Source organism: Thermobia domestica, chromosome 8 (assembly GCF_964235325.1).
Source record: "Thermobia domestica chromosome 8, izTheDome1.hap1.1, whole genome shotgun sequence".
Taxonomy (NCBI): Eukaryota; Metazoa; Arthropoda; class Insecta; order Zygentoma; family Lepismatidae; genus Thermobia; species Thermobia domestica.
This window is the reverse complement of record NC_137461.1, coordinates 291,137,606-291,151,668: the sequence shown is the minus strand read 5'-3', so window position 1 is coordinate 291,151,668 and position 14,063 is coordinate 291,137,606. Positions and strand designations below refer to the sequence as shown.

The 14,063-nt window shown below is 37.0% G+C and overlaps 1 protein-coding gene across 2 annotated transcripts in view; it reads left to right on the top strand.

Annotated features, from left to right (window-relative positions):
• The window catches only part of LOC145693711 (ATP-binding cassette sub-family C member 4-like), a 210,482-nt gene that overhangs the window by 66,879 nt on the left and 129,540 nt on the right, over positions 1 to 14,063 (top strand). For both annotated transcript variants that reach the window (XM_081769995.1, XM_081769996.1), the window contains 3 exons: positions 744 to 878; positions 7,964 to 8,168; positions 13,017 to 13,245. In XM_081769995.1, the coding sequence (XP_081626121.1) occupies positions 744 to 878; positions 7,964 to 8,168; positions 13,017 to 13,245 (569 nt within the window). The remainder of the gene's footprint in view (positions 1 to 743; positions 879 to 7,963; positions 8,169 to 13,016; positions 13,246 to 14,063) is intronic.

Sequence of the window (14,063 nt, the reverse complement as noted above, 5' to 3'; positions counted from 1 at the left end):
TTTATAAATGAAAAGGAACAACTCAGTAAAGTAATCTAGAAATTCTGTGGAGGTAGAGGTGAAGTATTATCAATACACCCCGAACCACCGTTAGTAATAGGCGTGTCTGTTTCGTGTCTGACTCAGAGGTTCTGAATAGGTACTCAGGCTTCTCTTACATATGAATTAACGCATGCAATTTCAAGATATGGCTAGGAAGAAAGGTCTGTGTGGCAATGTTACGTCCAAAATTCTGAAGATAAGTCAGTATCTTGCAAATATTGTGGAGAAATATGTATACGCAAATGTTGATAAAATGGTGAGACATGTTTTCTGGCAGTTGCCCAACTTAATTTGTTTATAACATTCAAAAATTTAATATATTTATAACATTTTTGGGAATCTTCCCGGGAATTTTCCCTGGGAATATTCCCAAAAAATATATTCCCGGGAATTTACCCATCACTAGTCCATGAGCACCTCATACACCTACCACAATACCAAAATTTATTAGAATTTATAAAAAAAAAAAGTTGAAACAAAGCTATGCTTAAAGTAAATATATTTTGAAATTTTTTGTTGTGTTAATAGTTTGTACGTCAAGGTAAGAGGCGGCAAATATCTTTGAGCCTAGAAGCGGCAAAACGTAAGTGCGGCCCTGCTCTGTCTTAATAATGTGATTATTTGTTTATATTAGCATTAAAAACTATTGTTACATGAAAACTGTTTAGTTATTCAATATGATTTTCTCCTTTCTGTTTCAGAGAATACCAAAGCTATATGAAAAGTATATCACGACGCAATAAGAAGCCAAATTTTGTAAAACTGTTGTGGAGAACATTTGGCTGTGAATATATGTGTTATTGCGTACTATTGGCCATAGATGAGCTAGTTTTCAGGTAAAAGTTAAACTGTTCGTACTAAATTCCTAAGAGATAAGAACAGTAAAGATTTTTTCAAAATGTAAGCCGTATAAGGGAAACTTGCGGAAACTGGAACACAATGAAACTCACAAGTAAACCTTCTTTCATTTGATATCGATTTGCCGGAAACACATACATGTCCGAAAAGCTGATGTCGAAAGTAGAACAAACTGGGAAATATGAGGGGCAGAGGACAAACGTTCAGGAGCTATAGGACCCACAAAGTATCATAATAGTGTTGGAAAACTGACACCCAACGTCTCATAAATGCATATTGCAAGTATTGATATGTAATAATAATATATTAATAAGGTTGGAGAGCGAAACATAAAGGTAGAAACAACGCGCTGAAAAGAAATAAAACACGTTGGTAGCTGTACAATGGGATATAGTATGCATTGCATTCTATTGTATTGTATTGTATTGTATTGTATTGTATTGCATTGTATTGGGATATTGTATGGGGATGGGTTATTGCAGTCAATCCAAATCCATTACAAGAGACAATCAATGTGTAATTCATCAAATAAACAATAAGAAGAGCAAAAAGTCAGTTCACAATAGATACATTTTACAAATGTGATAGCGTCACACTTTGCACACTTAAATTATTTGTCAATGAACCGAAGCTGTAATAAATTGGAGCAATCCAGATTCCAGGTTCTTCGTCCAAGCATCCGCCCTTATAAAAAGCATATTTAATCAAGTTCTTGAAACTGGGAGAGCTGAACTGAATAGTAAAAAGACCTGCAGGGCCAGAAAACTATCGCAATGCCAAATGTGCTTCTTGTGTTTCGATAATGATTGTGTCCCTTATGTAACTAACAAACGATTTGTACAGTCAGTAAATATGAATACCGAGAGTCTGGATCTTTCTAGTACATCCTTCAGGTACTAGTTCTTTTTGTAGGACATTACCATAAGGTACTTTGGAATCAGACAATGCATCATCTTTGTTCGATCCCCATGAATCCACCAACAGCAAAATACTCGTCCTGTCTCTAGGAATACTTGGCCAAAATACTTCACGATAGAACCGTTTAAGGTTGCCTTCGACATGTTCGCTGTTGTTTTTAGCATAAGATCTTATATTTGGAGGATCTACGGGCTTCGACTGCGGAAATTTTTCAGATGGCTCGAATACAAGCACATATGTTGGCCGCAGTATTTCGCCGTCCATTGAAATTACAGGCATAATCATTAAGCTGTGCTGTGTTGCAGAGACTGATACAACAACAGAGTGAACAACAGTTGTTCCTCTTTCTTGCAGGGTTCGATGGACATGTAACTCCTTTTCCAATTTGCTCTGGTCTGTATTGAAGACACATGTGTGTGGAAAGTGTTCGGTAAAGATGAGGTTGCGAATCTTCTCAACAAAATCATCGCACGCTTGAACAGACTTGCTTCTTGCGCCTTCCAGTTCCTGACGACTTTATATATTATTGCTCTATCAACAATGTTCCGCTTCTTGAAGCGATATATCCTGGATCCATCGCTATCTTAATTTGCATAGCCTACAGCCGCAACGTCCGTTAGTGAATAATCGCTCCTTTCTTTTCCTTCTCTTTGAATTTCAGCAGGATGGCCTGATTGATTTTTGGAATCGACGATGCATTCATTTTTTTCCTCCAAATTGTACAGCATGTTCATGTGCGTAATGTTCTTGAACTGATTCAGTACTGATGCATGCGACAGACATTTTGTCCGAGGTTCGCCTGTAGCAGGATCTGTGGTCCAGTACACGCAAGCTCGCTTCTTGTAATAAGCCCAGTCTTCTTCTGTCATATCGGCGGGACCATCATGCTTTCGTCTTTTCGGTGAAGGCACATACTCGAATGCCGATGAACTCGAAGGCGAGGTGCATTGTTGTTCCTCATCGATACCATCATCTTTGAACTCCATTTCCTCGTCCCATTCTTCTCCATCGCTACCAGCAAATCCTAATGTCCTGATCTCGTCCACAATTTCCATATCATTTTTCAAGAGGGTAGTTATGAGCCGTATAATATCCAATTCCAGGTTGTGGGGAGACGATTGCTTGTTCCAAATCGGGACTTTCGGATCCATCTGCAATGTACGAATAAGACATACAATACGTTATAATTTGACAGCAACATACGGGAACATACGAGCAACGTACAAGAAATTGTATATAGTACATAGTAGAAAGTAGAAACATACAGGAAATAGAGACGTTATTCAGAGAATATGTCAATCTCTACACATTATCATGACACTTTGTGGGTCCTATAGCTCCTGAACGTTTGCCCCTCATATTTCCCAGTTTTTCTACTTTCAGAAACTATACATAAAGTGTAGTTTTAATAACTTTGTTTATCACAAAATAAATACAAATATTATTTAAAAAGTAGTTAACAAGAAACCAAGACAACATGATAAGTTATAAATTACCGTTGGGTTCGTTTTTCTAGTCGTTGCCTTAACCTAGATTTTTGGGTAATTCATATTCTGGTCACACTTATTTCTACAGATGGCAACACTGAAAATTCTTCCCATTCGTATTTTCGGGTGTAAAATAACATTATCTAGAAAAGACTGGCCCAACATGGCATACATCAACTTTATGATTGAATATTTTCTCAAAATATGTCGAAAACTTTCCCTTGTGTGTGTGTGTGTGAATGTTTCTTTGGAATGCTGTTTAAGTATTGACGTGGAGATCAGTAAGATTGCTTATTCTTAAAGTTCTTATTTTTAGACTTTTTTAAAAAGTTCCGAAAATCATTTTGCTCGGGAAGGCAGGGTAAAATGGCACACTACCTTGCTTCTGTGAAACTATCAAATTCTCGTGGTACTGGAGAATTATGCTTAATTAAGGTTTTAGGGAAAACTGCGACAGGAACTCTGAAACTCTTTCCTGCTCTAGTGTAGATGGACCTGGTTCTGAAGGGGAAATATCCTCAACGGAAGCTGAGTTTTATCTTGCTGATATGACTTGTTCACATTGTGTATTCGAATCCATACTCGGTTCACTTTCGTCCACTTGCTCAGGGCAATCTGTAGTAGCAGCTGGTATATACAAATGGTTTGGAAGAATATTTTGCTTGAAAGGACACATGCCAATTGCTTTGAATCCATTAAGGGCATTGAGCGTTGTTGCAGATTTCAAATAAGCATTCGAAAACAATTTGGAGACTTTAGTAAGACGCGCGGTTCTTCCCGAATGTGCTTTCATCCATCTTACAACCTCTTGATTGTAATATGTGACATGTGTTCCGAAGAAACTTACATCTAATGTCTGAAGGCGATATGTGCAATGTGGTGACAGGTTTAACATGACCACCCCATTTGCTTTGGCGTACTCAATTGTTGGAAGATACTTATGGCTACCATGGCCATATAACAGAAGAAGAACTTTGTCTTCTGTCGATGGTTTCACGAAACGAACGAAGTGTTTCATCCACATCTCGAAGAGTTTTTCTGTCATGAAACTGTTTTCTCGATAAAGTTCTAATGTACCTTATGGAACACCATCGCAAAGATCAGGATTGTATGTCTTTCTTGGGTATATCAGTGCTGGCGGAATAAACTGTCCAACTGTGTTACAGCAACATACTGCTGTGATGTGAATAACCCTTTCTGTACTTGTCAGGGTACCAACTTGTTCCTTTCCTTTTCTGGCTAGGATTTTAGATAGTTTCTGAACAGTAGTGATGTATGATTCATTTATATTGTATATCCTCGTAGTCTTAATATTTTCTTTCTGAAGAGTATCACTTAAAAGATTATAGAACTTCTGAGCTTGTGGACGATTGAACGTTTGAGCTTTGGCGGCAGAAGTAGCTTCTGGATTCCTCAAGAATAGCTCTGAGTGTCTTGAACAGAAAATCTTTGGTCCAGTCCCATCTTGCTTCCCTATTTCACTCTGTTGAAAGGATGCTGTATCTTCCACTGCTCAGCAATCTGGTACGCTAACTTTTGAAGGTCTCGTACTCGTAGTGTGATGCCAAATAAACGAGATTCCATCTCTAGAACGTGTTCAACAAGAACTTGTTCCAATTCTAGTGATAAAACTTGAGTGAATTTTTTCAAGTCCTTTTATTGCTTCCGAAGCCCGAATATTTCTCCCTTCCACTCTTCTGCGAAGTGGTGACTTAGGCACGTTGAATGGATCTGCTGCTTTCAGCCAACCCATTTTTTGTTTTTTTATGGCATCTATGACCTCCTTCATGTCAGGGTAACATTCGTAAGTCCTAAACGGCATAAGACCTAAAAATATAGGCACTAGTCCTAAATTTTAGGTCTTGTGCCGTTAAGGACTTGTGCCGCAAAATGATTTTTAAGTCTTGTGCCGTTTAGGACTTGTGCTGCGAAATGATTTTTAGATCTTGTGCCGTTTAGGTCTTGTGCCTTTAGGACTTGTACCGTTTAAGACTAGTGCTGTGTCCCCGTCACTTTGTTGCCAGCCTAGTCGGTTGGTCTTCCTCTTATATTTGTTGCCCATTGTCGATCTTCTGTGCTGTAAAAAAATTAAAACCATAAAATAGTTCTCATTCGTAGACCTATGTTACTATTCCGAAACAAATACAATGATGAGAAAAACAATGAGTTATATTTAAGGGATGTTTTCACAAACATTGCAATTTAATTTTTTCATCAATTCCATAACCATATTATGCTCGAGTTTACTTTCTTAGATAACTGAATTTTTAAAATTCAATATTCTGTTTTAAAGCAGTCTTTGGTAACAGAGTCCAGGTGCACTGAATCTCTGACTAACCTGCGTATTTATTATTTTCCTTTAATTCATGCTATTGTATCTTGGAGAATTGTTTTGTGAAAAAAGCCCTAAGTTAGGTCTACAAAAGAGTACAACAGTAATTACCAGGTAGGGCAAGCTACTTCAGGTCATCGTCATGTTCATATATTTATAAAAATTCAAAACAATTTAAAGTATTTGAATGAAATTGTTCTAAACGCTTCACAACTTAGGCAGATTAGACCAGGGCAAAATGGTATAGTACAGTATCTACTGTGCCATCTTGCCCTGATGCGCAGGGAAAACAAAAACAGGTAGCTACACAGTATGTGAATGTTTAACCTTGAAGTTTCTACGCTTAACCCACCTTTAATTGAACATAATTTACAATTGATATCATTAAATGTCTGTACTTCCTCTTGTTGTAAAATAATTTAACGTCAAAAACAGAAGAAAATAAAAGTTTTACCTACCAAAACAACTTTTTCGCTGATAACACCTACTGCGTTTTACCTACACACGCGCCATTTTTACTCACTAGAGCTGCTAGATCAAGCTCTCATTTAAACAATTCACTGCCTGTTTCTAACTAAACACTTTCTGAAACAGTCACTATACCATTTTACCTAGGTATGGCATTTTGGGTCGGTCTCCCCTATTATTGTGGTAAGTTACAATTCACTTTCTGTTTTCACTTACGAAAAACGGACAAAAGAAAAATGGCCTGTTTTTGTATCATTTTTAGCAGTCGGTCTCCTTAATGGGTCAGGCACAGGTCTTTTACTGTGTTCTTGTCTTGCTGCAGACGTCCAATGCAATACTGTTCAATCATTTGGGCATTACAGCTCTAGGCTTCAAATCAGTAGCTTAATTATTGTCATTGTACTTGATCCCACAACTTCTGTCTGGTTCACCTGGAGAGTCAGTTTCACATCATATTAGATTGATTTAACGTCGCGCGACACATTTGAAATTGATCGAGGTTCGTAATTCAGTGTCACAGGTTGAGATGCATCGGACACCAGGTATCTTGAGTTTTTTGAAGTTCTTGGTTTGAGTTCTTCGAAAGAACTTGCTGGACTTTCCAGCTGCTGCTTCTAACTTCATTCTCTTCCATCCTGCAGCCTTATTTTCCTTTCTAGAATAACTATATTTTACTATATAACTACACAAACTTTGGATTTATTTATTTATTTATTTATTTATTACATTTATGTAGTTTCACAAAACTTTACTTTTCAACGTTTTCAGACGCTAAACGATCGCAAAATATATATTTTTAAAATCTTCCCCAGCTAGAAAACTTAGAAAATTTAAAACTTAACTTTTCTAGCTTAAAACGTAGCAAAAAGCTTAGCTTCATGAAGAAACTTAGTTTTTTTAAAAAAGTCTTTTTATCTTTTGTACCTCTAAAGATGGTATATAATGAGAGCTAAATATCCCTGTATTGCATGACAGTTTTTATTATATTGCGTCAGCAGAGGGTACAGTCCGGTGGGAAGCTTCTGTTTCTGTAGGGTTGTACGTGTTTGATCCTCAAACTGTAGAGTTATTGATCCATGTATGTGTATTTCATAGAGTGAAAATAGTTATTTAAAATTCTTTTTTCATCGATATCTGAAAAGGACTTATTTCAAAGCAGAGCTATTCTGAATGTCACAAGTTTTCTTGTTGGTATTTACTCTTCTAAATACACGGATGGCATAAGTGATACATTCGTTTTCAAAAGGCTATATTTTCAAAAGTATTACACATACAAACATGAGAGAGAGACATGAAAAATAACGGCAAACTAACTAAGTTTGTATTGTGTATTCCCGGTTTAGCACCTGTCCAAAATGCAGGTAAAGCAAGAAAAGAACTTTTGTATGTTAGAATATGTGAGATGTTCGTATGTTAGCTTTGTTCCCTTGGCCTCCCAGATCACCTGATTTAACGCGCTGTGACATCAAAGACCTTGTTTACGTACTCTAACTAATGCAATCATTAGTCAAATTCAGGAAACGCATCGATGCTGCAGTGCAAACCATTGACAGGATGACGCTACAAAATGTGTGGGACGAGCTCAACTACCGTCTAGACGTGTGTCGTGTGAACAAGGGGTGCATAGATAAAAGATTTGTAGAGGATGCAGGAAACTTGGTGAGTTTGCAGTTCTTTTATATATCTCGCATGTTTGTACGTGTAACACATTTGAAAATCTAGCCTTTTGAAAACAAATGAATCATTTATGGCAGCTCTGTCTAATTCGCAAATTTATTTAGACCTTTGATCAGATTCTGTACATTGAAAACACAAATATTTTCTTCAACACTCACGATTTTCTTTTTTTCTCTTCCAGGGTAGGAGCCTTATATTGCCTGGGATTGTTCATAGATTATTTTACTCCAAACAGTACAGTAACAAAAATGGAAGCTTATTTTTACGCAGGAGGAATCGTCTTTTGTGGAATATTCACTTTTATTTTTTTACATCCAATGTGGTTGGGAACTTACGCTATTGGAATGAAGATGCGTATAGCTTTTTGTACATTTCTTTATCGAAAGGTATTGAGTTCCTTTTTCTTTATTTCTATAGAAAATGTATGGGTAAAGAGTTTTCTGCACAGTGCGACAGCTTGGAAGCCAAACTGACTTTTCTTTTTTGCTACGAAGTTAGTTTTGACACGAAAGCTTTTCACAGTGATAAATCTTGTCTGTGATATTGGGAGCACTTGCAGTTTTTTTTAGCAAGACCCACCTTCGGAGTGGCGCATGATGTGGCTAAGTATATACTGTTGTCGTGGTGCCACGTCACCATTTCAACAGTGGATCAGAAAGTGAATATCAAGTTGTGCGCATGATTGAGGAAAAACACTAACGGAAACATTTGAATTGTTGCAAAAGGTTGGTGGAAATAATTACCGTTCTCATGGCCGTGTCTTCGAATGACATAGAGATTAAGTGCTGCCAGGGAGTCAATGGAAGTTGACAAGACTCCATAGCTTCCTAAATTGTCTGTTTCTATCTGGTTGAGGTTTCCTTATTCCCCTACACGAGGTCTGATAGTGCTCTGTGAGGCTTGCATTTCCGTCTTTCGAAATAATCGTAACATCCCGAACTTAACCAATCATTTCAGTTGTTCTGACAAACTTGCTTAGACCTTGACTCCTCATCTTCCTCACAATCTCTTCTAGTACTAAACTACTCATGTTATTCTAAAACACAGCAACGAGAAAAGCAATTTTCCTCAGAAACGTTTTATAACATCTCAGATATTCACTGTTTTTTTCATTGCTGAGACAGTTACGAGGAATCAGACCAATCTATAGTTAGCTAAGCTACGTGCCACTCAGTAAAACGTGTTTTAAGCAATTAGCAGACACCATTGCGTACTAATCACCACAATGAAGTGATGTTTACACGTTTCCTTATCGGACAGTTTTCATCGCACTTATTCCTGTTTAGTGCATGGCGTTAACAGTCTATATTGTTTCACTGGATATTCGGCATATTCTTCTAGAATGCCCAGAACACTTACACCTCGGAAAACGTTTAAGACTACCAAAACTCTTAACAGTTTTGGAAGATAATGCGATCTTTAGTGATCGAATTCTCACCTTTATTCGTGCGATTGGGATTGTTAATGTGCTTTCAGGAGTTTTCATTTTTTTATTTTTCCTGTAATGAGTATCTGTTATTAATATTTTGGAATCATTTTTTGGTATATATTTAGCTATTAATTCGTTTATGCTTTTCTGTGATCACTAGTTTTAATTTTTATTGTCCTATAAATAATTCTATTAATTTGTGAATTCTATATTTGTTTTATACTTCTTTGGAAGTTTATCGAGAAATTTTAAGGTACAACTTATGCCAGTCATTTGTCTTAACGTCCTGGTAACACACAACCTTCATCCTGATGTCTCCATTATATTTTAAGTAATTAATCAATGACTTGCAACACATCGGTGACCGGGCGAGCAGAAAATATCTGCACGTGTTTCCAAGGTCACACGCAAGATTCATTACTGTGAAAAGCTTCCGTGCTAAAACTAATCTAGTTGGAACTAAAAACTCTGGTTTCCTATTTGCCGCACTATGCATTTGGTTCGTTATAATATTAATATTTCGATCCATTCACTGTCACTTCATTGTAACAACCAACTATACCTGTTAAGAATATCCAATATTTTTTATTTTAGAGAATAACTTGAAGAAAATGAAGAACATCATACACATCCACAGGTATCATACACATCCACAGGCTTGCAATAAATCAATTACAAGTGTGTAAATATGCGTAGTTTACAAGTCTAAGACGGAAATGCACGATGAATCGTTTGTTACTGGAAGGAAGAAAGCTGTGTAAACTACACAAGTTAAATAGAAGAAACAGAATAGATAACTAGTTTCCAGTGCATGCGTAGAGCTTTAAAGAAGATACGATGCGATGATGCAGCATGACTATGAGAGTCCAGTAGAAACAAACTTATTGAGAAAGCAACTGATCAAACCAGAAGTGAAATATTGCAGACGCGGGTGAGACTTATGAAAGGTAAAGGGAATACTACCTAATGTTTATTACAATTATTGATACATACAAGGACTTCCTTGTAGCACTGTAAACAAAGCTGATTGAATATGTTGCTGACTGCGACAGATGTCAATGTCCGATGCAAATGACATCCAACAAGCAATGAACTTCTGCTGGGCTTTGAATGGATGACTGCTCAACCTGAACTTGAATTAAATCTGCCGGTCCTGGCTTCATACTCCGTTACACAATAGACTTATATGAACCCTTTCATCCAACAACAAACATCATCTTAGTAAACTTACATGAACCGTTTCCTCCATACACAAGCATTATATCATCTCTAGTACTCACAAGGAAGGGTCACGCAGTAGCTCCGCTGAGATCAGAACGAGACAATTGTGTTTGCATTTGATATGTTATAACTAGATGAATCCCAAAGTTATACGTGTCACCGGGCGGAATATCGTGTGTTACAACATATTTTGTAATGTAGGAACTACAAAAAATTACCTGGCCGAATGGTTTGAAGCGAGTCATTTGTTCGGAAACGGTTGGGTAAGTGGAAAACTCGGACAATACGTATACCATCATTTTCAACGACAAACTTTTTGGGGTAAATAAACTTGCCAGGGTTCCAGACGGAGTCCAACCCAAAATTTTCAAATGGCAAGTTGGGTGAAGTGGCACATCATTTGAAAGCTGTTGTAAAATAAAAGAAAATGCAGCAAGCCTCGAATCTCTACAACAACCCCGTGCAAAATGGCGGAGGGTCAAAATGTAAACAAAAGCTTAAATGAAAAGTCCATGGACACCCTATAAATCGGAAACGGTGAGACAAACGTGAAAACAGGAAAGTAAGTGTGGCATTATTTTGAAAGTACAACGACTTAAGTGAAAACGTTTTGTCCTAGGGCCCCCACAAGGTCCCAGGTGGGGTTCAACTAAAAAGTTTCAAATGGCAAAAGAGGTTAAGAAACTCATAGTTTTAAAGCTCTTGTTAAGTGAAAGAAGATGGAGCACATCTCGACTTTCTGCGACAACCCTGTCCAAAATTGCGGTGGGTCAAAATGTAAACAAAAGCTTAATTGAAAAACTATGGCCACCTTGAATCCAAGATGGCCGCTTAAAACCTATATCGAAAGGTAAGCATACGAAAGTGCTGAAGGTAGGAAAACAAATTTGGCATTAATGTTGATTAGTAAGTGGCTAAAATATGCAAAATGTTCAGAAACGCGACATCTTGAGTTAAAATGCCGCACTATGTATTGAAAGCATATCCAGCTCACACCACTGGTGTTGGAGAATCGAACGTTTATGGTTAATAGTAGATATTCACAAAATATCAAAGAGTATAATCTGGAATCCAATATGGTTGTCAGCGTGAAAAATGAGTTTTTATATAAATATGTTATTTCTTGGAATACTGTGACCAAACCAACAAAGTTTGACGCAGCTCGATGTACTGAAATGACTTATACATCTTTAGTACTACTCGCCAATCTTGCAAATGAATGTTTTTGTTTATTTGTTTGTTTATTTATTTGGTATTGCTTGAAGTATTGCGATCAAACCAACGAATGACACAAATGTAACAATCACGAATACGTTACAATAGAGCCCCCGACCTACTGGTGCAGCAAGTTCTTTGTGTATGTACTACGTATGACAAAATTAGAAAAATACCCGAAGATATTCAACTTATCTTTAGCAGTATGAGTAGGAAGTCAGAATTGTATGTTCATCGCATATTCGTTATATTCAAGTAAATGTCGAGAGAACCATGACGAACGTGAATTAAGAACAAAACATATATGTGTTGTTACCGAATGAAATAATAGTTGAAGTGAATCGAAATTCAATTGTTTTTTAGTCTTTCTATTATTTCTAGATACATAATAGAGAAAAATAGAGATTTAGATTTGTACTGCTATGAAGGTGGCCATAGTTTTTCAATTAAGCTTTTGTTTACATTTTGACCCGCCGCAATTTTGGACAGGGTTGTCGTAGAAAGTCGAGACGTGCTCCATCTACTTTCATTTAACAAAATCTTGCAAACGTTGAGCTTCTTAACATCTCTTGCCATTTGAAACTTTTTAGTTGGACCCCACCTGGGACCCTGTGGGCACCCTGGGACAAGACGCTTCAACTTAAATTGTTGTACTTTGGAAATAATGCCACACTCCCTTTCCTATTTTCGTATTTGTCTCACCTTTCTCGATTTATAGCGTGACCATGACTTTTCAATTAAGTTTTTGTTTACATTTTGACCCTCCGCCATTTTGCACAGGGTTCTCGTAGAGAGTCGAGACTTGCTGCATTTTCTTTCATTTTACAACAACTTTCAAATGATGTGCTACTTAACTCCCTTTGCTATTTAAAAAAAATGAGTTGGACCCCGTCTGGGAACCTGCGACGACCCTGGGGCAAACTTTTTTTATCCGAAAAAGTGTGTCCTTGAAAATGATGGGATACGTATTGTCCGAGTTTTCCATTTACCCAACCCTTTCCGAACAAATGACTCGGTTCAAACTATTCGGCCAGGTAATTTTTTGTAGTTCTTATATTACAAAATATGTTGTAACTCACGATATTCCGGTCGGTGGCACGTATAACTTTGGGATTCATCTAGTTATAACATATCAAATGCAAACACAATTGTCTCTTTCGGATCTCAGCGGAGCCACTGCGTGACCGTTCCTTGTCAGTAGCCTTACATAAACCCTCCAACAACAAACAGTACCATCTTAGTATTCAGTAAAGTTACATGAACCCTTTTCTCCATATAGAAGTATTATGTATTTCTTGGACTCAGTAGACTTACAGAATGCCTTTTCTTATTTTCATTAATTTAACTGAACATTGATTGATTTCATCAGATTCTTAGGGTAAAAAGATCAACGTTGGTATCTCTGGGCATGACAGCTGGCGAGGCATTGAACATGCTGTCAAATGATGCATCTCGTTTTGATCAAATTGGAGGTCACTTTCATTATTTAGTGATTGCACCTTTGGAAATGGCTCTCACTGGATACCTTATGTGGAGAGAAGTAGGAATATCCTGTCTAAGTGGAATTGGTATCATCCTTGCTGTGATGCCTTTGCAAGGTAATTATAAATTGGAAGTTATTTTTATTATTATTATTTTAGCACGACTATTTTAATTAGAAGGCAATTGGTATTATATAACTCTCTTAACAAATAACGGAACTGAATCATCTTATTGGTAACCTAACAAATGTTATTTATATTGTCAATAAGAACCACATATCATGGAATTTCTTTTTTCTAGCAGAAACAATATTTACTTTATAATATTTTTTTAATCTAAGGCTTCTTTTCCCTAAAATCCTCAACCAAGAAGCTACATTAAATACTATCAGTAGAAGTGGAGGAAGAAGTGTTGAGAGTACATTTGAAATCAATGTAACCGTTGTTTACACCTGTATGTAAAAATTTCCTATCTCAATTTTAGCAATGGATACAATAGGCACATTATCAAAATTGTTAAAGTTTACCGTTAAAGTGTTTAACGCGTTAACTATATCTGACGATTAATTTCGAAAGCTTCAATGTTTTCTTCGACACTCGGTAATAGGATTAGGAGATCTATCTAAACTTAGAACTAACATCTTCATAACCATTAACACTATAACAAGTAATTCACGAGATGTCAAGCTCAAAGATCATTATGGAGGGCAGGTTGGCTCAGTGGTTGAGCGCTTACCTCTGGTGCATGGGACCCCTGGTTCGATCGCTGGCCAAGTTAGTTTGTGGTGGACAGCATCATATCCGAGAGTTTTCTCGGGGTACTCCCACTTCCTCCCACTTTCTCATTTCACCAATTTTTCCATCATCTTTCACTTGTTTTAATCATCGTCTCCCTTAACCTAAACGATATAAACATGGGACGCTAAGCGGAAAAT